Here is a 25,973-nt window from a genome sequence, read left to right on the forward strand (position 1 = left end):
AATGGGTCTCTGCATTTTTGTTTTGTCTCCTCTGGGATTTTCCTAGATATTTTTATCAAAGGTCCATAGAGCCGTTCCTTTACACCTACATTTATCTCCCTTTTCTTTAGTCTTTAAATTTATCAAATAGTGAATTTGTAACCCACTGTAATAGTGTATGGCCAAAACCAGTGGGTGTTGGCAGTATTGCTAAAATGAAACCTTTGCTAAATGCTTTTTCACATGCTGTGTTCTTTGTGTGTTCAGTATGTTAAAGTGGAAGTGAACCAGCAGTAATCTGTCATGATCCCCCAGATTCAGTCTCATTTAATTGAACAATGAGAAACCAATGTTTCATCAACACTTTACCCTTCCTGAGCCTGAGAAACTACTGGGGTTTTTTGCTTCTACAACAGGGATAGCATTGTACTCAATCGCCAGCTTTGAGACAGGCCTTGTCCTGAAGAATTCAGTCTATTTGGACAAGACAAAAGATGATAGGGAAAACTGAGGCATGGAAGGGACGTGACCTATGTAAGGTCTTGCTGCAGGTCAGTGGCAAAACCATGGTGAGAACTCAGGTCCTGTAGCTGCTGTCTCATTGCTGGGTCAACCCCTGCTCACTGTGGGCAGCCACTTCCCAGGCACTCCTGATAATCAACTTGTAACATGTGTACTGCAGGTCAAGCCGCTCATTAACTCTGGTGGTGGTGCTGTCATCTCTTCTTTCAGTTCATTGTCTGATTTATAGCTTCAGGTCTCTCACTCTGTTTTCTAAACTTCTTCATTCTAAATGTCTTTCAAGACTAGTTTGGAATGAGAAAAACTTAGTTTCTAGAAGTATCTTACACCAGATTATAATAAGCAGGTCATTAAGCTGTCACGGTCTATCGTGTCTGTGGGACTTGGGAGACCTTTAATCAGCAGATTATTGACACTACATGGCAAACAGTCTGGTATGTAAATACAAGTTCATGACCTTAGGAATTGCTAATAAAAGGTCCCCATTCCAGTTACTGCTGCTAAAATAGAAGAAAGGTCTATGTAGGTTTTTGAAGTCGGTTTGATTGTAAGGTTAGTGAAAGGTAAAGAGCATAGTGCCTTGTAGTTCAGGCCCAAGGCTTTTTATCAGCAGCTGTAACGTTGCACTGCTGCTAATGTTCAAGTTTGCTAAGCATGCAACAGTTTCCATATGTTGTGTTGTAATCCTCTTTTTGGTGATTTTGTCTTCTGAAGTATTTCAAGTTCCTTTGGCATAATGAGGATTTAAGCAGCATGGGTGTAGTTTTAGGCATTTGTTTGCTTGCGGCAGTAAACTCTCATGTTTTTTTATGTACAGTATAAGCACTGTACAGAAGTTCCTGTTTAACTCCATGTGTCTTTGCACGTGTGAAATGGATTAGCTCTCAGTTTGTAATGTGCTAGATGGTCTTCAACAGAAAACCAAGAATCTTCTTCTGTACACCAAGACAGAATGAATTTTGCTTGTCAGCTCTCTCCCAATTAAAGGTGTGGGAGCTAAACCAGAGACATTTCAGAGCTGTTCTTTAAAAACAGCTGTGTGGTCACCCCTACCCCAAACTCAGTGTTCTGGGCCCAAGGTAGGCTGTGATAAGCACACCAGAGCTGGAAGGAGCTCCTGGGTTCTATGTGAAGTGCAGTAGCTTTGGTGCAGAATGCAAGTACAGATGGCCGCAGTTACTTTAGCTACCCTGGAATTTCCACTGCAATCTCTTGTCCTTACACAGTTGCCCTTTTCTGTGTTTCATACCACAGTGCAAATTAAAACTAGTGTTTGAGAAAAACAGTTCTCAAAAACAAGCTGCAGCCTTAGTCCTAGGTGTCTGTAACTGACCATGTAAAGGGAATAAACCCAACAGAACAGACCATGCTCCTTTGTGCTAAATCTCTTACGGAGGATTTACACAAGAAATTCGTAATACCTGGAAGTTCGTTCTTCTCATGATGTTTAGACTTGCTGCAGTTCCACTGCCTGTATTACTCTTATTTTGGAGGGAAATAAGTTTATAGTTAATTGGCCTAATGCCTAGGTAGCTGAATTTGGTAGACAGATCAAATTTTAATAATGGAAAGCATTACAAATTAAAACAAATAGATAAAGCAATTGGATATTGCATAAAGCATTCTAAATGTTAAATTGAACATGGGACTACAAAAAAAGGGCTTGCTTTTAGTCCTTCATTCAGCCAAACATATCAATTAGATGCTGTTCTCTTTGTCTTAGTGGTTTTGTGGTTTTGTCTTTCACGCAAGTTTTATCAGAATTTTAATTGAAAGTTTGTAAAAAGGCTTGTCAGAATTACCAATTTCAGTGATAGAATAAAAACTATGGTATAGAATGAAATATATATTTAATATTAGGTGTTAGATTTCTCAGGAGAAATATTACACTCATTAGGTGCTTTTCTATGACTTCTAAAATATGGTAAAAGAGATGATCATTGCCTTAGCTTGGGGCTGGTTCTTTTTTCTTTATCTCTGCTGCAATGGTATCAATCTCAATCTATTGCTTCCAATCACTCTTTGATTGTTAAAAAAAATACCATACAATTTCACTGAAGTGTGCCCTATTTTTTGTAATTTGATGTAAGAATATATAATATTCACTCAATGATAATTCAGTGGCTAATTCCCCTTGCTAATTGAATAAATTCTTCTTGATCCTTTCATTGTCCAAGCTGCACCTTTGCTTTCATGGAATAGAATTGAACAATTGATAGGAAAAGTCAATGGAATGCAGTTATCTGTGCTGCAGGACACATGGCTTGTTCAAAGAGGACTCATTGAAAAGTAGATCAGACGTCTTGTGTAAAAACTGCTGTTCATACCCATGCTTCTAGCAAAGCTCTTGCTCTTGGGTAGATGGAGAGGTGATGGGGACATGACTCTCAGGGTGACAGAAAATTCACTTCCATAGGGAGTTTTTTCCCTATGCAAAATCAGTAGCAATGGCCTTATGCAAAAGTGTTTAAAAAATGGTGTCTGCCTACAGGTTGACTAATAAAAATGATACATTTTAGATAGAAGGTGTTCCTCAGTGCCTTTTTGTGAAGGCATAACAGGGATAGATGAAGGACTACTGGTTAGATTATATCGCATTTGATGAGATGTCAATCTTATGTTATCTTTTTACAGTGAATCAAAGAAGTTTCTAAGGAGCACATTCATGTTAAAAAAACTAAAGTGAAAGAATACATTTAAAAAAAATTTCTAAATCATGAGATGGACTGTGCTGCATTGATTACTTACACTGACTGCTGAAGTGCAATCTCTGAAAATGAAGCACAGCCAAGATACTGCTTTGGGACTGGCAGATGTCATGAAGGACTCCAGGCAGATCATTGAGCACAGCTCACCTCCTCAGCTTTTACAAACAGATATTGTACTTTTAAGGGTTTCTTTATTAAATTTTCAGTTTTGTTTTGTAAGCTATGGCAGGGTGGTATGTTAATTTTCATTGTGAAGTGAGGTTTTTTTGCACATGAAGGTTTATCTGGATGCTTACTATGCAGCTCAGCATACTGTGCATTGTACGTGCTGAGAATAGCAGGAGTTTTGGTGTAATTCCAGGGGGATTTCTTCACATGGGCAATTTTCAGCATCATTGAACACAGGAATAAAAATCTCAGTTTGTAGGATTAACTGCAGACAAATTATTAGGAAGGACTCAGAGCCACACACTCTAAAGAAAAGAAAGGGGTAGAAGAGTCTGAGATCCAGGTAGTATTTTTTGTTAGTGTCTGATAATATTTTATCTTTTAAAGCCAGAAAAAATATTCTGATCAATATGAAAAATTTTATTGTTATAAGAATGTATCAAAGTTCTGATTTTGCATTTACTAGTATCTCTCATTGCCCTGGAAGACCGTGCATGGTGGCAGAGATCTTTTGTCCATAGCTCTAAGTGCTTGCATGGGGCCAGTACGTGTGTTTGGGGTGATTTTGTCAGCTGTCTTACTGCCTTCCTTGTGTGCACCTGCAGTCCTGGGATGGCTGGATTTGTCAGAAAAGCCTTGGTGATGGGATTTGGAAGAGTGAATTAAGTAGAAAGTATAAGTCAGGCTTAAGCTGAGCTCTTAATTGTACTGCTTCTGTCAGTGGAGATTGACCCACAGAGTAGCTGTCTCCTTACTTTGGTGCAAACCTCCAAGCTTTTCACTCCTGTCTGATGGGAAGGCTGCATAGAAATATATGGGAAGTAGCCAAAGAAGTCTCTTGCGCACAGGACACGGTATCAGGCAGCTTAGGGTCTTTGGTTTTGCTCATATTTATTGCTAATTTATGTGGCAGAAATAGGAAGGATCTGTTTGTGTTATATTGACTACTGAGATCTGTTGAGAAAGAAATGGATGTATTTCATAAGCATGTATGAATATCGGGACTCAAACTGGATTAAGTTATTTAATATTTATTGGGAGCCAAGAATTGAGGGAATCCTTCAATTGATGAAAAGAACAGAATCTGTATTTGTGGAACCTCTTTGTTTTTTCTTCTCCAGGGAATCTGTGGTCTGTAAGATGCCCTAATTTTGCAAGGGGGATAACCATTTAAAAAAACAAATTGTGGGAGAATAGAAAAATACAGGTAGCTATTCTCAAATGAAGAGGTAAATCAATTTCATTAGTAACACTGATTGCATGCAATTTTCAGAACAGAAAATCTGGTAAAGCAGGTGGACACTCATTAAATGTTTTCTTTCTAAAATAAAAATACATTTTAAGAGGAGATGGAGCAGGTGGCTTCAAAGACAGTGGTACTATTTTTAGCCTTCAAATTCTGTGATGTGAATTAATGTCCACAGAATTAAGGAGAGTTTACTGGTTTCCCATTATGCTTTTTTGGTCCACTTCTCAGTTTTAACAAGGTAATTGTAATAAATTGTTTCTCTTAAGTCAGGCACTGTGGACATTAGCAATTATTATGGAGAGAATTTTCAAAAGCTTCTAGTAGTTCTTGGCTACTGTTAAAGTCTAAAGGGAAATAGAGGGAATTGTGCCACAGTTTGGTATGTTTGTATATCCTAGTTGTTGTGCATCTTTTGCCTGGAGAACTGAAACAGTGTAATTTTTTCAAACATTAAAAAAAAAAAATTAGTTGTATTTCATGCATTTAGATAGATAATAGATGCAGTGTCTTATGGGGACAGACAGCTCAGCCAGCAGCCAAATCTAATCTCTCTTAGTCACTGGAATGCTGTGGAGTGTGGGCTTTCTCCTTCTGCTGCTTCTTTCGCAGCTCCAGCCTCCACACGGTCTCGTGGCTGATTAGAAGCTCTTTGTGCAGAAATGTGAATATGTTGGTTGAGAGTGCAGGGGCTTGTACGTGTTACAATTTGGGGCTGGTAAGTTCCTGTAGCACAGCCTCAAACATCCGTATCTTGTAGGAATTGTGTAGGAGAGGCAGGAGTAGGAGCTCCAAGCAAGTTGGTGATAGACCAGACTGACAGTGTAGAAAAGTATGGATGGATTTGTTGTCCTGCGTTGTTACATAAAACATCATGTATATTGACTGTAATGGCAGGCGGGGAGGCAACCCCATTGCTTAATTTGGGATATATAATTTCAACTCGTACAGGGTTTTTCCTTCTGCTCTGCCTGAGGCAAGAGCTGGTAGTGGTAATTACTGGATTAAGTGAAGGAGAGACAAAAAGCAATCCGTGGTGTGTCTCTGTCTTCACACACTGTTCCCCTTGCTCGATCTTTTCAATGCCCTGAGGGTGCCTGCTGTAGAGTCTAATTGCTCGATTTGGTGCATCGAGAGAGAGGATGTGACACGCCACCCTGCACTTTTTTGTGCTCTGCCCATTTGGCAGTGACAGAAACCAAACAGAGGTCATGTGAGGGCAGCCAGAAGAGCCCGGCCGTGCCAGGAACGCAGTTCCACTACACTGGGCTCCTTTCATGCCTTCTGTGTGAATAAGGGTCAGCACTGTACCAAATGTCATGGAATTAGGTGGTGATTTTATGCAGACACATCTAAATGGGACGGACTGAGGAACCCATGCCACGCTGGGAACAGTGTGTTGTGCTTTCAGGGGAAGGGGCTAATCATGAGTGGTTGAATGAATGAGGGTGACTTTGGAGCAAAGCAATTACAGGCCTGATCCTAGAAAACCCTCTCACTTGCTGTTTGTGTGACAGAAGCCTGGTGATTTACTAGGGAGACCAGGAGTTCAGCAGTCACAGATGGAGATGTTGAAAACATGTTCCTTAATAAAAAAACCCCTGTCACTCTAAGGAGTTAAGAGCTGTGATCTTATATGCTTCTGTTTGTGTGTCTGCATTTAAGTCTACACTCTCTGGGCTCCCTTATCTTCCTAGCATTGTTTAGGTTGAAGTGTAGTTAATGAAGGTGCAGTTTTATGCTGACATGCCCAGCCACATACAAAGTGTTACAGGTCCACTTAACAAAAATCCTCAGAACCCAGTTTAATTGGTGAATGTTGGTGGGGTCTCCTATGGGAGTTGTAACCCATGTGCTTTAACTTCTACAGTTGGACACTGCCAGTGGCCATGTGACACTTGAAAGAAGAGCCCACAAACATTTAGGCTACAGATGTACTGGTGGTGTTGGCCATTTTACGTTTTTGAAGAGATAGTGGAGGTGAGGGAAACCTTTAGAAAGCAGCTACATTCTTTCTGAGAATGTTGTATTAAATGTCAAGTATTTTCTCTTTCTGTATTCCATCAACTTGCTAGCTCACAGATTGATGCATGCAATTTCAAGGCTGTCTTCTGTTGTGTTTCCAGTGAATAAATTTGCAGTTTATAGCAGTTATCTTCTTAGTCTTTAAGTATATGACACATGTTTAGATTGTTAAATTTCGTTCCATCTGTATGTCCCATATGTTCAGCCCTCCTGCTGTTCCAATTTGTTTGTGGTCACCTTTCTTCACTATGTGAGGGAAAGGATGTGAGTAGCTGGAAAGGATTCCTGCCGATAGCTCCTCAGTCGTAGTTACAGCTGGTTCAGCTGTGTATTGTTGAAGACCTCTTCTCTTACCCTGTCTCTGGGCAGCCCGGTGCAGGGTTAATTGCAGTGTTTGTGCAGCAGGGAAGGACCAGATTTAAAGGTGTCTTTGTGTTTCCTGGTGTTTCAGCTCAAATAAAGAAATATCTAAATGTATGCAAATACAGTTAAAGGAAAAGAATTCATGCTTTGAAAGGTTTCTACTGTCCTTGTAGTGGATGAACAACAGCACAGGTTAATGGGGAAATTTTCTAGGCTGAAGTGTTTTGAAATGGAAGAGAAGCAGGCAGAGCATTCTGGACTTTCCTGGGTGTGTTTGTCAATATACAAATAGTTTCAGTTGCTTCAAAGAGGATCAGTAAATGGCATTATTGAAAAACAGGAAAAATGTGTTTGATACTGCTTTTTCATGCTCAGTTAAACTTTTTGTTTTGTTTGCGTTTACTTCTCAAATTTAGAATCAGCTTCCAAATATACTTGCTCTTAAACAAAAGCAAGGCTGAAAACCAGGAGAAGCTTTCTTAAGAGTGGTTTCCTTTCCAAACACTTCTCTGGGAAAGCATGCCTTTCAAGTTGGATCCTTTCCTGTTGCTTGTGTTTGTCAGTTAGTGGCTGAAAAGTGAAATTCTGACACTATTAACTTTGGGTGAAACTTAGGCATTATTTTTCAGATAAGGGAAAAAGCCAAATAAGTTTTTTTCCATGTAGTGTTGTGCTTGCACTTTTGTTTTGCAAAATGTTTCTTTTCTCTTCTAGCATGGATTGAAGTTACAGTGTAGGCAGAGAATTGCCAAGATTGGTTTGGCAGTTTGATGCAGTGCGTGTTCTCCTTTATGCTGAAGTTTTTATCTTTCCTCTACCAGGGTACCCTCTTGACATTGGTGTTTTTAGGAGGAATTAATTTTCTCCAGTTAGTAGCTGAGATGCACCTTCTTTGCTGTATAAATGCATCATTAGAATTATCGGTTAGCTAATATATAGGATTATCTGTAGTGTGGAGTTGTACTTCTTTAGAACATGAAGCCTTTTAAGCAAAGTTGAGGAAATGTCCTGGCTGATGCTTTTGCCCTAGTTTCTATTTCAGGTTTGTTAAAACATACATTTCTTGATCTCTTTGTATCCCTGACTGTTTTATTGGCGCTGAGAAATCTTCTATCGTGGTGGGTCAGAAGGCTTTCTGAGCCCCTCAGTCTGACAGAGGTCTGCTTGCCTAACACATCGTTATTCCAACAAGATTCTGTGGGGTTCTTAAAGGCAGTGCTCTAGAAAATTTTGTTATCTTTCAACTGATCAAGCCGAGTGTAGTGGGTTTTGCCTGGAAGGCTGGAGTTGAGAGTGTGGATTGCGGATGTCCCTTCTGAGATCCTGTGCAGGGTGACTGTTCCATGGGAAACAGCTAAAGTTTCAAAATGAGTTTTACTACTGGCACTCAATAGTAAAAAATAAATGCTTTCTTTTATTCACTTTTATAACAATGTCCAGCTGGGCACGGAAACTTACCTAGTATTCATATTTTTATATTAAATTACTGCTTAGTGTTGCTTATGTACTTGATGCCTTGAAACCCTTCTGGGGCTGAGCAGAAAGAAAGAAACTTTTCCTATGAGGAGTAGCAGTTTCTGGACTAAGTCAAAGTGATGGGTGAGTGCATGAAGTCAAACCAAATCCAGTCTTCTGTGCACAGTTGTTGGGATTTTTTTGTTGGGGTGTTGTTTTGAAAAAGCGGTATGCAAAGACTGACTGCGAGAGCACAGCTTTGCAGCACAAGGGTCTTAGTCACTTGCTTTTTATAGCTTTTCTCTTAAGGAGCCATCTGCATGTACTACAATTACATTTCCAGATCCCTTAAAGACGTTTTCTAGTCCTTGTTTTACTGCTAGGTGTCGTTAGAACAATCAGCTGTGAGTGTTTGTGCAAAGCAGAGAAGGTTTGTGCAAACAGTAAGCAAGCTGGTGGATTCATCAGGAACTATAGTTTACGGAAATAATGTAGTTCAAAGTGGCAATAAAATTGGGAATAAAAGTTTGCATTTGCAAGCACGTGAGCATTTTATATGATGTAGGTGATACTGCTCAGGCTGTTGGCTAAGCTGAAATTATATGAGAAGAGTAGGCTCTGTCATAGGGAATGGGAAATCTTCCAGTGTAGTTCTGTTTTTTCAATGCATTTATTCTTAAAGCAAGTTTAACCCCCAAATTAAATTGCAGTGATAGCATTGTATTTGTATCTTCAGCACTAGTCCAGCAAAGCTGTCAGCAGCAAGGCCACCCCAGGCTGTTAACCAGTTGTGATCTGAAGGGGCATCTTAACAGAAGTGAAGAGGATTTTGTCTGCTTGTTTAGTCAAGCCCCCAATACCTCGTTTGAGAATGACAAATAATAGAGATGCTTTTGATGTTGTCTGCAAACCAGACAGAGGGTCAGCAGTCTGTTTCATTTATACAAGCAGCTGGTTTATAGCTGCCTTTTTTTTTTCTACTGCCAAACTGTGGAGCTTTTGCCTGGGATCACACCCCTCAGGTAAACAGCACTGTGACCATTTGTTCCCTCCGGTTTGTTCCATGTCATTTGTGTTTGAAAAGAAATTCAAATCGCAGTTTTGTTTACTTTGCCCTTGTGAAGTGTGCTGTTGCAGTAAGGACAAATTGGTGTCAATCCCTGCATATTTTACTTTCATTGGAAAGATATAGTATAAATATACATTCTAAAGCATGGGTTAATGTCAACATAATTAAAAATATAGCTTAATTTGGTGAATAGTCTTATTTAATCTATATACCGTAACCTCTAGAATTAGTAAGAAGCGACACACTGCAAGACAAAATGCAGAGCGGAGTTACCTTCTGGAAAAGAATTTCTCAAAGCTCTGGTCAGCAGACAACGAGTGTCTCTGGAAGCTGCACTCAGACATTCATAGAACCATTTCTAATACATAATCTGAAGTTTTTACTTCTGGGCAGTTAGTGTAACATACAGGAAATGGTGATATTGGCTGAAAATACTACTCTGAGACATTTCCCTCTATTGCAATGACTACAAAGTGCAAAGCGATGAAGAAGTTTGGTCAGTATTTATGCAATATGTGACTTGTAATTTGGCTTTGAGTGTCTGGATTGCTGATAGCAGTTGTGTGTGGGTATTAGAAATACCTACTGCCTACTTAGCATTTGGCTTTATTTCCCCCCCCTCCCCCCCCCCCATCTCTCTGAAATATGAAGTTGTGCACGCATTTGGCTTTTGAGGTTCTGCTTTTGTTTATGTTGACAAAGTACTGCTGGCCTCTGCACATCTTGCAGCACCTTTGTAAAGTGAAGTGTTAGTAGGCTGTCGACTCTTGATAAACCTACCACAGCCCTTCTGGTGATTGCTTCTCTCCTGCATCACCCCACATGCGATGTTAGTTGATTTATTTCATGTATGAACATATGCCATACATTTGTGCATTTGCCATTAGAGAATTTGTAACTCTGAGTCACATGAGAAGTGTGATAAGCTATAAAGCACATCATATCAGGGCCAGGATTTTGAGCACCTGAACTTGTCTTTTGGCATGTTATTAAATTGTGTTGACTCACTTCCTACCTTTTCAAGCTATGATTTCTTCGTATATGTGGTACCAGTAACTTTCAAATGGTTTTGAAGATTTTATTGTGCGGGACTCTAGTCAGAGAACCAGGAATGAGTGTTTGGTGGAGGGAAGAGACAATAAAGCTGTTGAGAAAGTTCCTAGGAAAAGTTGTGTGTGTATTTGCATTTTGGGGGTGTGTTCACTGTTTGCTTGATGCTCATTCTTTCTATGCTGGTTGTTTTTTTCTTTTTTTTCAAGTAGAAAGAGAGCAAAGTTAAATTGTTTGCCTTATTTGTTTTTGTAAAGTTGGTGGTGTTTACTTGCCTCTCTGTCCAGACTGCTTCAGTCTTCTCATTCCTCCCTCATCCTCCACATGTGTTTGCTTCTCAGCAAAGCGAAGAGAATGAATCTCTGACATTTGAATCTCCTATGAAACAGCTTGGGGTGTGGCAGCTTGTGTAGCTGGAATAGAAGATTTTGGGACTCCCTCTCTGCAGCCTGCCAGCACAGCTGGGAGCTGAGACTGCTTTCCCAATAGGAAATGCTGAGCATTCAGAGTATCCTGCTGTGTTGACAAGCCAACCTGTTTGTATTTCCTGCCTCTGCACTCTTGATGTTCTCAGTTGCTCAATCAATTGTGCAGGGAATGTAATTGACCATTTGTTACTAGGGAAAAAGACTAGCTCAGATTGTTTCTGTTTGCTGTATCAAATGCCTGAAGTAGATGTTACAACTTTACTGCTTGCAACTGGAATAAGTGAGCACTTGTGTATCAGTTTCCTAATGAGACTGAATGTATTCTCTGGATTTTTGTGGGTGTGGTGTTACTTTTCAAAATTTTTTAGTGGAACAGCAGCTTCTGGAAAAGAATGTGAAAACTTATGGCGGAGATGCACTTAAATAGTCTGAAGCTCAGGTCAAGGGGTTTGGTATGGATAAAATTGGCGCAGCAGCAGGAAGAAGATAGAAGAGGCCTAGCTGCCCTCAGGTGCTGGAAGCTGCTGACCCCGGGCAGCAAAACAGACCTGGAAAATGACCCGTTTGCAGTTCTGCTTCCAGACCTTTTCCCTTCACCCTAGCTTGAAGCAAAATATTCTTTCTTTGCCCTTATATTTCTTCTTATACCTGACTTGTATGCCAGAATGAGAAGACTTTGCATTGTCAACCTGCCTAAGATAAATGATGAATGTAATGATAGAGGAAGTCAAAATCAGGTTTAGGGTTTTTTTCCCAGTTATTTTATTTTGCAGTTTTCTACTGCGTATGTTTGTATTTTAAGCCCTTACTGTTTATATATGCTGCTGCAACACCACTTACATAATTTTTGGAAAGTTTTGCAAATAGAAAATTACTTCAGTCATGGATGTTGCAGTGGCAAGGACTGAGCTAGAGGTGGGATGGTGTTGATGAGAACAAGGCTGGATAGGAAAAGCAGAAGGACATGTAGCACTTACTGTAGTTCAGAAGCAAAGGCAGGGAAGAGATCTTTGGAAAGGCGTGTACAGCAGAATTTCTTAGTCTTTCTGCAAAGTCTTTTGGGCTCAAGGAGAGCCTGAAGAGAGAGAGTGTGGTGAAACAAATTCCAGTAGAGAGTAGAAAGAAGAGAAAGGACGGAATCTATGTGAGATGAGTGTACCAAAGTGACTGTGAATGGAGATGTCTTGTTACTTCAACTCAAGGCTTTTTGAATGTTTCTGTGTGGTAGTGGTGGGGTAGTTACTTTTAATGGTCTTTGATTTTTGTGTGGGAAAAAAAGGTACTAGTTTTAGGAAATGAGCTAGATCTCACAGAAATGAAAACATTAAACTCCCAAAAGCTTTTGTTGAAGAATTTTACAAAGTGACTGGTATGTTAAATTTTTTTATTCTTTAAAATAAATCTGCTCCAAATGAAGCATTTTCTTTAGGCATCAGGACCTAAGTTTGAAAAGTCTCAGTGAGCATTTGAAAAGAGTTAAATTTATTTTGTCTAGGGTTGAGAGGAGTTGTTCAAAAGTTGGAGCATGGGAAATAGGACACAATTCATTCTCCTTTTTGTCTTTTCCAGAATATCAGGTTCTGTGGACAAGAGGGGAGGGACTTTAGTCTTAAGGGAGTCTTGCTCCAAGCTGATCGGCACTGCATACAATTGCACCACCAGAAAGCAATAAAACAAATACGTAGAGCAACAGTAACAGAAAGCAGATGTCTTGCTTTTACAATTCAGGAACTGGAAAAGACAGTAAGAAACTGATAGCAACTGACTCTGCAGTGGGGGGAGTATATATATATCTTGCTTTCTTGTCAGACAAAACAGAAAACCCCATACTGGTGAAAACAAAACATACATTAACAGCCATAGTGTCTTGCTCTGAAAATTGGGGTTATGTGTGTTTAATTTTTCATTAGAAAACATCATGCAAAGGATCTTTGCAAGATGGAGCAGACAGCTTTTCTCATTGTGTTCTCAGGTCTGTTTTTTCTCCTTTGGATAAGTCTATAAAAATCAGTCAAGTCTCTGATTTAGCTGATAAAAATGTGTGGAAGCTGGGAAATAGTTTTTTTTTTTTTAATTCCACATGTGTGGGTTTTGTGTCAGGAAGGAAAAGATTTTACCAAGACAGTTATCTGTGAAATATAGTATAATGTTCTTTAGAGACTGCACATAAAATGGAAATAGGTTTGTGTTATATTCTATGTCTGAATGTTGCCATGAACTAAAATGGTAATTAGTCACCTACGCAGCATCTTCATCAGTACCTTCATTCACTGACTATAGTTCATGGAGTTTCCTAGATGCTAATCTCAAGGCAAACAAGAAATGGGCTTTAGAAGAAAGCATTAGCATAGATGTGTACATGTATAGGTGTGCTTTGAGCAGTTTGCCTCTCCTTTCATCAGCACACTTTTAGCCCCATAAAAATAAAATGCTTTAATAATTTATGTTGAGAATGGAATAGTCATTGAAACTGGGGCGTATGGAAACAGAAATAAGAGCAGACTTCTGGTACTTCCCTTCCATGTGAAACTGGTCCAGGTGAATGCTGTAGAGTTGAAAGGATGTCTTATCTGTTCTGCTTGAGACAACGCTTAGTGACATATTTTAAGCAGAGTACATGTCAGTGATGTGAAGGAGAGAAGAAAACTATGTGAAACTTTGATTTCTACTTTGGTGCTCTTTCTCTGTCAGAGCTGCTTAAAAGCAAACAAGCAACAAAACCAACAATTAAATCCTTTTTTGACACAGACAAAAACTGACACATACATTAAGCTCATTTTTGCCCTGGTTTAAAGCAAAAGGACTTATTTGGCATAAAATACTTCAGAGAAGCAGTGAGTATTGCAGCTAAAATAACTTTGATTAAGTCTGAGCACAGACTGCTGCAGAGGAAGTTCTTTGGGAAAAATTGTTCATTTGGGGTTTCAGAGTTGAGTTAGGAACTTGTCAGCGCTGCTTTATGTATGTACAAAGCGCAGGAGCCGTGTGTTTTCCTGACTGTGTTTCAGGATGTCAACTGCTATACTTCATGTTGTCCTGATCACCACTGTAGTGTTGGTAAAATACTGTACCTCGTGCTCTGTGCTGTGCTGCTTGAATCACAGCAGGAAGCCTTGCTCAGTGAATAACCTACAGCACACTGGAACACTGAAGTGCCGGAGGAATCCTGGTCGTCTCCATTCTAACACCATGCACTAAGTTCTTGTGGCACTTCAAAGGGAAGGGCAAGCGGGAGTTGTTCACACTGTCAAAGTACAGGACTTAAACACTCCCGACACTGCAATTGACCAGGAAAGCTCTGGTTCTGAACTCAGACAGCTTTGGCCGGTTTTGGCTGGTGTTTCTGTTGTCACAAGGAAGGTGAAATGAGGTGCCTGCACAAGGCTTCCACCTCTCACAACTGTTTAATGTAACCACACTTAAATGTACACTGGTTTATGCATGTGGCATACCAACCAACCTCTAACTGCTTGGCCTGCTGCTGTCGTCCTTTTAGTTGAAAACTGGTGCCAAGTTAAGAATGTCAGCTGAGGTGAAAAATTCCCTATGTTTAGTAATGGCTGGTCAGTCTACGAGTAAGTGCCTCTCAAAGGTTTTCTTGCCTTTTTGTTAGTGTTTGCCCCAATAGCCTTTAAATACAATGCTGTGCTGTGTGATGAATCCTTACCAAAAAAAGAATATTTTTCCTCCATGCTGGCAAGACTGTCTTGAGAATAAAATATGTATAGCTTGAAATGCTGGTCAAGTCAGTTCGGAAAACAGCATGTGAATTTCACAAGCATACTAACAGTGCAAGTACTGCTACACCTTCTACTTGTAAATACATTTAATCTTTATAGAAAAGAAATATAAAAACATTTGGGTTTTGTTTGTGAATAGAAAACTTACGACTGGGAAAATAGCTATGCAAGTGTTTTTTGTAAGGCTAATGCTCCAGAGAAATGTTTTAATATTCTCCTGAAAATTATTGTATAAAAAAGGAAAGAAAAAACGGAAACCAAGATATTACATGCTCTGCAGCAGTGACCATTTATAGTTAGACCAGATGGTCTTATTAGATGTTTGTGGAGAATTGAGGCTTTTTCTCTGTAAAATGAATTGTTGATAATGAGGTAAACTTCCACCTTTTTATTGCTCATTGGGATTTCTTCCTAATAATTTTAGGCTGTGCAGGAGTTTCTTTCATAATTGCCAAGAGAATCCAAAGTTAATCCTGGTGAGAGGTGTAAGTCTTCTCATGAACATCTGTTTTCTGCCAGTGGGGGTTACAGAGAGCATTCCTGTGTGCTTTATCTCCATAGCAGGCTGTGTTTGTGCCAAGGTGGGCCCTTCCTAGGGCGTGACTAGGGGCTTAGTTGAGTGATCTGCCTCTGCCTCCCTCTGTATTTTGTCTCAAGTAGAGCAAGTAAAGTTTCTCCAAGGTAAGAGCCATTTAACCAACAAAACACGCATGCAGCAATCTTCCCCTATTTCAATCTCCCAATGAGTGTCAGTGTAAAAACTTTCTGAGCCAGAAGCTGCATCAGAATCACATTTCAGTAGCTATGGGCCATCTGTTAATTACCTGTTTTTTTTTCTGCATGCCATCAAGCTTTTGATTTCCACAGCATCCTCTGATAGAGTTCATGATTCCATTCTGAATCTTATTTCTTCTAATGGGTCTTGCTCATTGTTCTTCATCTGCTGAAATAGCATTTCTGGGTTAGGATATGGAGAGGACAGAGCAGCATGTAATTCTCTTATCCTTTTGAAAACTCTGAGAACTGAGTTTTCTGTGTTCTCTTGACAGAAGCTAGGCAACTTTGGTTTTTAGGTGCTTCAGTTTAGCACAGTATGGTCTGATCGCCCAGTCTGTAACTGGGCATGAGCTTGGCCTGGCTTGAGACCTGTGTAGTTTACAGTCACCTTTTGCAACCCATGAGGTAATCTTGCCCTTAGGTCTCAAGTTCTGCTGAAGGATCAGGACACGTGAGTGGATTAAATTTATGTAAAGTCAGTGAAGCTGGGCCAGACCTACAACTGAGATGAAGGAATGTGAAACTTACATTCATATACACTGATCAAATACTTCCATTCTAGTTTTCCATGCTTGTTCTGTTCAAAACCATATTAACCTGTTCACAAACATAATGTTTTGTGCCCCTTTACAAATAACAATTTGCCTCTCTCAAGTGTAATTCATGGATTTTTAGAATATATAACTTCCCCCGGCCCTGTTCCTTCAGCTGTGCTGCCTTTGGCTAGGTAAGAAAGAAGGAAAGGAGACTGTTACTGAAAAAAAAAAAAAAAAAAGCTGCATTTTTCTGAGAGGGATTTGGAAACTTGAACAGCTTTATCTCAAGTTTCAAATAATCACTTCAGTCAGGAAGATTACGCACAATCTTTTGGCAAGCTTTATAACCATAAAAACAGTTTTGATACAGGTAAGATGACCTTTTTCTAGCTTTTATGTGGTGTGTTAGAAGAGGCTGTACTGACTTTCTCAAATCCACATCTTGTACTTTATAAATAATTAAGGCTATTGAAATAAAACTTTCTTGACCAGCAGTCCTGCTTTCTATCTAAGAAAAAGTTCCATTTCTCTTTTGTTAAAATGCAAGGAAGCCTGCAACAGTTTCCTTTGAAGAATGCTGACTTGTAGTATTGTTCAAATTTACAGTCACGACTCTTCAAGTCGAAAAGGAAAAGTTTTGTTCCCAGTATGCATGGTACTTTGGGTAACTGGCACAGTACACTTGGAGGAGAAAGCTACAGAAATGCAGGGGGTGTTTGGGAACTTCAGGGTATTGTAGCGAATGTATTTGGCTTCATAATGAGTTACAGATATCTTTGTAATACAAAGCTAAAATTGCCCCCTCAAAAAAGTCCTTGTAAGGAAGGAGTCTTTGTTTGAAACTGTTGAAATGACTTCTGGAAAAGGTTTTAAAGTTTATATTCCTGCCTCCTCCCACTTTTCAACAGAAAAGCACTTTTTTTCTGTTTGCAAAAGAGAAATTACTAGGATTCTTCACTATTTACACAGATATTAAGAGAAAGGGTATTTATGTGCCAAAATAAGTCTGTACACTGCAGTGTGGAGAAATGACAAAATCAGTTTTATGTTTGAGCATCATTCTATTGCATGCCCTGAAACTACAGTGAAAATAGTTTCGTTTTTAGTTGGCACTTATAAAATCAGATATGCAAGTTGGACAGATGGACATTTAGAGATGTGCTCATACATCTCCTACATGTTTTTTAAACATGTTATGTGATTGATACTGTATTGTGCCAAATATGCACTAATGATGTTGGGAGATGAAGTGCTTATTCTTTCTGTTTTGCTTGTTTCACTGATCATTAGTGTAGCTTTTGTATGGAATCCCTGTAGATTTGGAGGGAAATGATGCATTTTAAATTATTCAGAGAACACGGATGTAACAAAATCAAAGATGGTTGTTCCCTTTTTCATCGTGGGGGAAAGACCATCTCTTGAGTTTGGCACTGTTGAATCCCTTGAGGGAGGAAGGAAATGGATCTTCACTTATGAAACTGTCAGTATCAGAAAAGTTATCAAATATCAACTGCAGGGCTTTTAAAAATTCTTAGTATTTCAGACCAGTATTATTATTTCCCCCCCCCTCAGAAATGATGGGTTATCTTATATGGACAGCATTGCTAAAACTGATAATAAATTTAGGATTTTTTAAAATCACTTTCTCACTGAGAGAGTGCTGAGAGGGCAATTACTTTGGGTAGGCAGTGGTGATGCAATAGTAAAATAGCTAACAAAAGTGTTGTTTGACTGTGGAGTTTGCTTTGAGTCTTACAAACTCAAAAGAACCTTGCGTGCTCTGTACTGATGAAGCGACACCTATTGCACCTACTGTTCCTGTGTGGGACATCCCCGAGTTCTGCAAATTTTAAATTCTTCAACTGAAAGTAGTTGAATTCTAAAATAAACCGGATGCATATTGTAAAACTCTCACTGAGCGTCCCTCAGTCCTGATAAAATTATTATCCAACAGAGTGAATGAGTCAATATGTATCTATAAAAAAAACCAACAGACAAAAACCACTACTGATTTCTAATTCCTGCTCTTTTTTTTCCATTTTCCTTTAGTTCCTTGGCATAGCATTTCTTGGCATTGGATTGTGGGCATGGAATGAAAAGGTAAGTTGAATATAGAACCAAAGTTTGTTTTTCCTCTTTATCTCTTTTTCTGATGAAATATTGAAACAGTAATATGCTGCATATTTTGTGTTCACACACAGTTTCTATGGGAACAAAATCAAGCCTCTCTGTCAAATAAAAACCTTAGCTTGGGTCACTTAGAGGAAGGCTGTTGCAATCTTTCCCAAGAATACCTTGGCAAGAAATGGTGGCTGACACTTGCCCATAAACTAATAATTTCAATCCTTGCACACTGACTGCAGTTTAGATACCAGAACACCCTGCTGGGGCAGTATGGGCAGTGTGTTCCCAGGAAGGGAGGGGGAGCCTACATGTCTTAGAAGGCAGCTTCCTCAGAAATACCCAACTAGGCTTTGCCTTACCATAGCATGTTAATTGCTGTTCCTCTTAAAAAAAACAAACCCAAAAAAATGGAAATCAAGATGAGCCCTGAAAACCAATGCAAATCTGAGGCAGAATAACTGTTGGTTTTTTCTAGTGCAAATGAAACCGGCCACTAGAACGTCCTTTGTTGGAAGACTCTAAAATCAGCTTTGAAATGGGAAGTGTGCTTGTGTGTGTCTGTGTGTGTGTGTGGAGTGAACAGGCAGGGAAAGAGAAAACATTCTGAACCGGAGCTTAATTTTTAGTTTGCTTGCTGCAGAAATTGGGAAGAAGATAAAATGTCAAGGCATAATTTACAGAACTAGTCAGTATGTCTTGGGTTACTGGATGTAGAGTTTGGCTTGCTAAAAGACAACAGCTGAAATTAAAGCCTGTATTTCCTTTTCTTCTTTGTTTAAGAGATTAAAAATAATAAAACCTGGCTGTTAACAATGCTGTGTTATTCAGTTGCATAATAAGTTTTTCTTCTTTTAATGGAAAACAGAGTAAATTATAAATTGATCTTCACTTAAGGCATAATAACTGGTAATTGCAGTAGAACAAATAACAGATTTGGAAGCTCCAGAGTTCTGCCTCTAAAAAATTCAGGACAAATTTTGAGTTGTTAACTTATGTTTTAATTGCTCTGTGTGTGTGCCTTGGAAGGAGATCATCACAAACAGCAATAGGATATTAATTGCTGCACACTATGTACACCTATATAGATGTGTATGTATATTTACATATACATACACGCACACACATATATAAATGTATATTTATATGTATGCCATATGATACTGATGTTGGATAGCTCAGGCTTAGAAAGAGGTGACTTTTTCTTCAGCAAAGTTGTAAAACCATGTTTTATTGAATACTCTGAACACACTCTCAGAGCTTGTACCTATGTCTAAGTTCCAGAAAGTGGCTTTACAGAGGAGATTTGAACATTTTTGTATCACTACAGTAGGTAACACAAATGATTCCTCTTTAAAGTGAATGAGCAGGTAAAAGGAAAACAACTATAACGTTTGGAAGTCTAAAGAATGCCAGTCTTAATAGCTAGAAGGTGTTCTGGTTTGTTAAGAGTTTACATATTTTCTGTGTGGGAAAGTATGTACCCTTTCCTAGGGAAAATGCATTCAATTCACAATTGCTAATAGCTAGAAGCCAAAGTTCTTGTTTTTATGTGAGATTTGGATATCTGTTATCAAGTAATCTTAAACCATTTTTAATCAGATTCTGAAAGAGGGAGAAAATGCCATGTTGTTTTAAGACAAGCAAATAAAGCCATCACAGTTTAATATGCATTAACTCAGGTTCCATATGTAGTAGGGTTTTTAGGTTTCTTTCTAAACCAACAAGTAAAATAAAATACTGTTTATTGTTTTAAAACATGGGTTTTTCCTTGAAAAATGATCACGTTTCCCCAGCTTCTTTAACTGTTTTATTCCTAAGTGCTTAGTATGGAGTGTTTCAGTTCATAGTTGTTACAATCAAAGTGCTGTATAGGTATAGCTGAACTTCAGAGCTCTTGAGCACAGACAAATTTGAGTTTGATAGAAGAATATGAATAAATTGACTGGTTTCAAACCAGTTTGAGTCTTTTATTTCACTCAGCTCTTTAGAGGACAGGCAGTGGCCAAAAGCTGCTGTCAGCAGGATCAAGTTCCAGGTATTCATAAGCCCTGTGTTATTTACTGGGGGGCAGATCAGTTAGATCCCAGAGTTTTCTTACTGCTGATGAGGAGTTGAAGATGAAAGCCAAGGAAGCCCAGGGCTTGAGAGATTTGTAATATGACTGAAAAGCACTTCTCCAGCTAGGCTGCTTGCCTGAGGCTAGGATGGATATCCCTTAGGCATTATGGGCTGTTGTAATGGTACACTGTATGACAACAAAGCAGCTTGTCAGAGAAGGACCTGGTGTACACAAAGTCAAACCATGAGCCAGCACTGTCCTGGTGATAAAGAAGGCAAATGTGTCCTGGGCTGTTCTAGGAGTGTTGCCAACAAGTTGAGGAAGGGAATTCTTCCCCTCTACTCAGTACTGGTGAGGCCGCACCTAGGCCAGTTCTGGGCTCCTCAGTCCAACAGGAATGCTGACATACTGGAGAATTCAGCAAAGGGCTTATTAAGTGATTAAAGTATGGGAGCTTCTCTCTTACAGGGAAAGGCTGAGAGAGCTAAGACTGTTTAGTCCAGCAAAGAGTAGGCTCGGGGAATCTTAATGTATGGAAGTACCTGAAGGAAGAATACAAAGAGACTGTTTTCTGTGGTGCCCAGTAACAAAGGCAATGGGCACAAAATGAAACACAAGTGGTGTTTCCCCTGAACCTCAGGGAGCACCTTTTTTTTATAATGTGAGGATGACTGAGTACTGGCACAGTTTGCCCAGAGAGGATTTCAATGAAGTCTGTGTCTTTGGAGATTTTTCCAAAGCAATCAGGACATGGCTCTATGCAGCCAGAGCTAGGTGGCCAGATGACTTCAGCCATTCTCTGAAGACTTGCTGCTGTCCCAATAAACTTGACTTTATCAAACTTGAACTTGACACTGCTGTTGTGTAATGTGTAAATTTGTAAGGGATTTTTGCAGGAGTAGGTCTTCAGGACTCCTACTGTAAACTTCATTTGGTGGTGGGGAGGACTTTGATTAACTTTTGTTTTAAATTGTGTGGCTTTATATTCAGTTTTGTGGTTTTATAGCCTGACCATCAACTTGTATATTCTTTTGTTGCTTCACAGAATCTTTTAAAGATAAAAAGATAGTGTTCCAGGTCACATTAAAGCTGCAGGATGTAAAAAAATAATCCAGACTTCACAGGAGTTCTATTGGCTGCTGGTTAAAACAAATTTGGGACAGATTTGTGGACTTGGTGCCTAGTTTCTCTTTTTTGCTAAGTTGGCTTGAATTCTTCTCTTTAAACTTTCTTGTGAAGAAGAAAAGCACAATATCCAGTCTTGTGGCCTTCCTTAAGGCCTTTGCAGGGAGGCAAAGGAGCTCATTTGTCAAGTAAGCAATAGAATTGGCTTGACAGCCAGTGAGCCAGCCCTAGACAAAAGCTGGGCAATTAGCATTCTGAACCATGAACCTGAAAGAGAGCTGGGGGTGGGGTGGGGGCAATAAGCTCTGGGGATGAATAAAGCTATCTATACATGGTGGCACTGTATAGGTCACAGTCTTGCAGTGTTTTCGGGCAGGCCAGGCTTGGGCTTGTACCATGAAATAGTTCATCCATGGCAGCTGATTTCTACCCTCCTCCCCGCAGCAGTGACATGAACATTGTTAGCATACAAAGAGTCTGTGTGAAACCTCAGCAACTTACTGCACTTTTACTCAGCAGCAAGGGAAAATGTTTATATTTAATTGTTTTTCTGAACCACTTCAAGTCATGTCTTCTGTTGACTCTTTAAAAATAAACTAGACTTGTACAAAATGTGGATTTCCCTCCTTGGTTGTATGTATTAGATATGGCGGTCTTAAGGCTGTTTGTGGTGTGATACCAGTAGGTGCTTGGGAAAGTAAGTTTCCTGGCTACCTGCAGGAGATTTGTGTTCAAGAATAGTGAGCCTAAGTGGTGAATTCCTGTTATCTCTTCTGAAACCTTATAAGATTGTCCATGGAGAGGGACTTTTTAGAAGGAAAGCACTGTGGTTTTGGGGTTAACTCTTAACTAGGAGGTAACAAAAGTAAGATAAACTAAAGTAGGGACGAAATCTTTGAAATTTTGTTGATTAAATTTAATTTGTGTATGAAGCTGACTGAAATGAAGAGGGAGAAGTGAAGAAGCTGACAATGTACATGAATTTGGCTTCTCAGGTTTTCCAGTTAAATCAGCTTAAAAATAAGTTGCTTCAGCTCAGAAGTCAAGTTGTGTTCAGTTTGAAGTTACTGGTATGGTATCTCTGGGTGCCAGCATAGTATTCTTAGTGAGCAGGCGCTCTAAATCTGGATCTGAAGTTTTAAGATAGACTTTTACTTGTCTAAGGTGATTTAGGTCTTTGGTGCTTTGGTGCTCTTGGACAAGCTCAACTCTGTACATGGAAACAATCACCATCTGTTAGATCAAACCTGTCTCTCCTTGCCCTGAAGTGAAAACTAAAGTTCTTTTCAAAAAAAAAAAGTTCACTTCTCTTATTGTCCCAGTGAGTGGCTGACAGCAGGAAGGAGTGATACACTAGTTACTCCATAATTGTTGTGCATACATGTCTATTACACAGTTCTTCTAAAAATTATTGCCAACAAGGAAACTGCACATATCCTATGTTTCTTATAGGCTTGCCTCTGAGACAGGGCTGTGTGTGGGTTTTGTAGGACTGGAGAAGAGAGGAGGGGATCCACTATTACACTTCATTTAAATTTCAGTACATAAAAATGCATAATCTAAATAGGCAGGCTGTTAAATTATTTACTAGTGTTCCAACACTTTTTAGTCATTAATCCTGAAAAGTCTAAAAATCTGTATCTTGTATGTATTTATGCCAGTTATTCACCTTTTGAACTCTGCTGTGTCAGCACAAGAAAGTTAGACTAGTTCTTCTCCTCCCTTAGACACTTGAAAAATAAAGTTCTGCTGCTATTACTGTTTGCTGTGGGAAATGCAAAACCAACAAAAATCAAATAAGATTTGTAAACATCCCCCACCTATTTTCTTGCTTGCAGAGACAAAATTCTGCAGTAGAATTAATTTGGCATTCATGTCTCAATGAGTATTGTTCTGTTCCCTATGTTCATTCAGATGCGCAGCATGGAGGAACTGCATGGAGTTTATGACTAACAAAGCAGAGACAGTTTTCTGTTTTAAAGTCGTGCATTTGAAAATATTTTTATTTACCATCACCTCCCAGATGTTACTGTTTGCCAGTGATAGTAAGTCTTGCAGACAAACCTGTGAAAAGCTAAACCTCTGTTTGCAAAAATGGATGTTTCAGAAAATCTTGTATTGATGTATCTTTTTCTGATCTCCTGCATATCTTGGATATTTTGTTTGTTTGGTTTTGTTCATTTTGTTTTTGTTTTGTCCTCCCAGTAATGAGGTATTACAGCAGAGAAGGTTTTTTTTTCCCCATCTTGAAGGAGATGGAAAATAAGAAATAGTGGATTTCTCCCTTTCTCCTGTAGTTTCCTTCTTTTACATGCATCTTGTGGGCCAAATTCCATATACACTCATCATATCACCTCTTTGTTTCTTAGGCTGATGACTCTCCTAAGTTGTCTCTGACTCATTATGCCTTGAATTTTCATTATTGGGTTAGCTTTTCAAAATTGCTGCTGCCTTGAGTGCTTTCAGTCGGAGCCATTCTCCCTTGTCCTGCAGTTTGCGACTGTGCCTGTTACAGCAGTAGCTGTTCTGGAAATGTCACTGGCTTGTTAGCACACTTGTGACTCCCTTAGGAATGCATCAGATGGTGTAGGTGTGACAGCCCTGCTTCAGCCAAGTTGTGTGTCTGGCTTTGGGCTCAGCTTGTGAGGACTGTTACTGCTAAATGCAGGCAGTGGGGACCAGCAGAAGAGGAAGTGGTGCTGAAGATCCAGCTTGCACACTGCAGGTTTTGAAAGGTTTGAGTTCATTCTATCTAGTTCTAGTGTGATTTTGTGGACTAAATTCTTGCTCGTGCTTGGAGCATGAGCTGTGTTCCAGGGCCACATCCTCATTAATCCAGTCTATGTGCTCTGAGATTGTTCCAGGTGTAAGCTGAAGCACAGCTTGTGTGTGATCACTTCAAAAGCACTGCTGGATCTGACCTGAAATATTAATGTAGATGTACCCTAAAGGCAGGAGCTGGAGTCAGGGGTCTGTCTCTGAAAAGTAGTACAAGCTGTTCTGATGATCTTAAAGAGTACAAGATGGAGAAGGGGTGAGGTGTGCACCCTTATTGCTTTTGTATTGCGCTATTGCTTCCTTATTCTTTACTGATGGGATAAAGGCAAACTGTTGTGCAGCTATAACATCAGGAGGAGCATTCACAAGCTCCTGTGTTCAAGACCAGCATTTTCCCTTTGCTGTGTTCTCTCTTGAGCTATATATGAGATCCTGCTTGTAGTGTGGAGGTCTCTGGCCGTGAGGAAAACATGAAATGAGGACTTGTCAGGCATCTCTCACGCTTTTTTCCTACCTGTGCTCACATACCAGGAGGAGAAGACTCCATTTTTGCGGCAGTTTGTTCTGCCTGGCTTGGTTGTCTCACATTTCCTTGTGGGTGGAATGCACCCTTGTATTGAAGAAAAGTGCCAGGTCCTAACCATTTCATTTGACTTCTCCTGAATTTGGAGTAGGGTGGAAATGTGGGGTCAGTCTTTCCTGATCCATCCATGCATCTTTGTATCCTCATGATTGAAGTACATTTCACAAATAAAGGAACTTTTCCACAACTTTACTGTTGCTTATTTAAGCTCACTTATGGATGATGCTTTTGTTGTTTCTGTACACCAAATAAATTTTGGCTTGCATTGGATTAAAATATTAAATAGCCACTCATGGACTGTAATGTACAACAGGCTATGGAGGGTGGAGGAACAGAGCAAACAGATGAGCTGGAGATCAGCCAGGGAACATGTCCTGCTGGCTCTCCTTGTGGGACTACAGCAGAGCCCTGGGTTGACACCATAGTGAGAAATAAATTACTTGAGTACGTAGCTTTGTACAAACAAAGCATTTCCTGCCAATTCAGATTACACACATGCTAAACTACCGAGGAAGTGATGTGTGTGTACCTCAAAAATAACTGTACTTCAAAACAGGAACACGCTTAGAAGAAAATACTGCTCCTCCTTTTAGATGTTAAAGTATCAGAGTGCTCTCAACAATTTAACAGTTGTGGTTGTAGTGGGCAACTGCAGCAATGTTGCTGAGGAAAAATACCTTGCATTTGTAGAAAGCCTTGCTTTAAAGTATTTACAGGTGGTTTGTTTAGGTCTTGCATTGATGCACGAGTGAAGTGGACATATAGTCCATGACTGACTGCTCAGCCTGAGGATTCAGAGCACGTTATGGAGGGTGCAGTGTTAGAATATGAGATTAGTGATCCTCTCCTCAAGCACCTCTGGAAACATTTCTGTCTGTTAAAGATGGGTTGAAGACAGAATTGGTCACTACCAGATGTTTGTACATCTGTGTCAACCCAGGAATAGCTGTTGCAGCCAAAAAAAAAAGAAAGATGATGTGGTAGTAGGTGCAGTAGGCATTACAGAAACTTGTAGTGGATAGGAAGAGTATGTGCCTAGAGGACTGTATGTTTAGATCTTCTTAACAATGTAAAGTGAAATATTATTCCCCGGTTGTTGCCCTGCTGCTTGAAGCAAAATGTGCTTTTCTTCAGGGTATTGCACTACTGCATCTTCAGAGAGCTTATTTGTAAGAGTCCAGAGTACAAGACTGGAAAATTGTATTCTAAGCAGGAAGCAGTAATCTTCTATCAGACTA

The 25,973-nt window shown here is 39.6% G+C and overlaps 1 protein-coding gene across 1 annotated transcript in view; it reads left to right on the forward strand.

The window, feature by feature from the left end:
- Positions 1–25,973, forward strand: part of TSPAN5 (tetraspanin 5) — an 83,096-nt gene that overhangs the window by 40,175 nt on the left and 16,948 nt on the right. Inside the window, exon 2 of the mRNA XM_084204901.1 lies at positions 18,116–18,166. Coding sequence (XP_084061027.1) covers positions 18,116–18,166 — 51 coding nt within the window. The remainder of the gene's footprint in view (positions 1–18,115; positions 18,167–25,973) is intronic.

The sequence above is a fragment of the Fringilla coelebs genome (genome assembly GCF_963513975.1).
Source record: "Fringilla coelebs genome assembly, chromosome: 4".
Classification (NCBI taxonomy): Eukaryota; Metazoa; Chordata; class Aves; order Passeriformes; family Fringillidae; genus Fringilla; species Fringilla coelebs.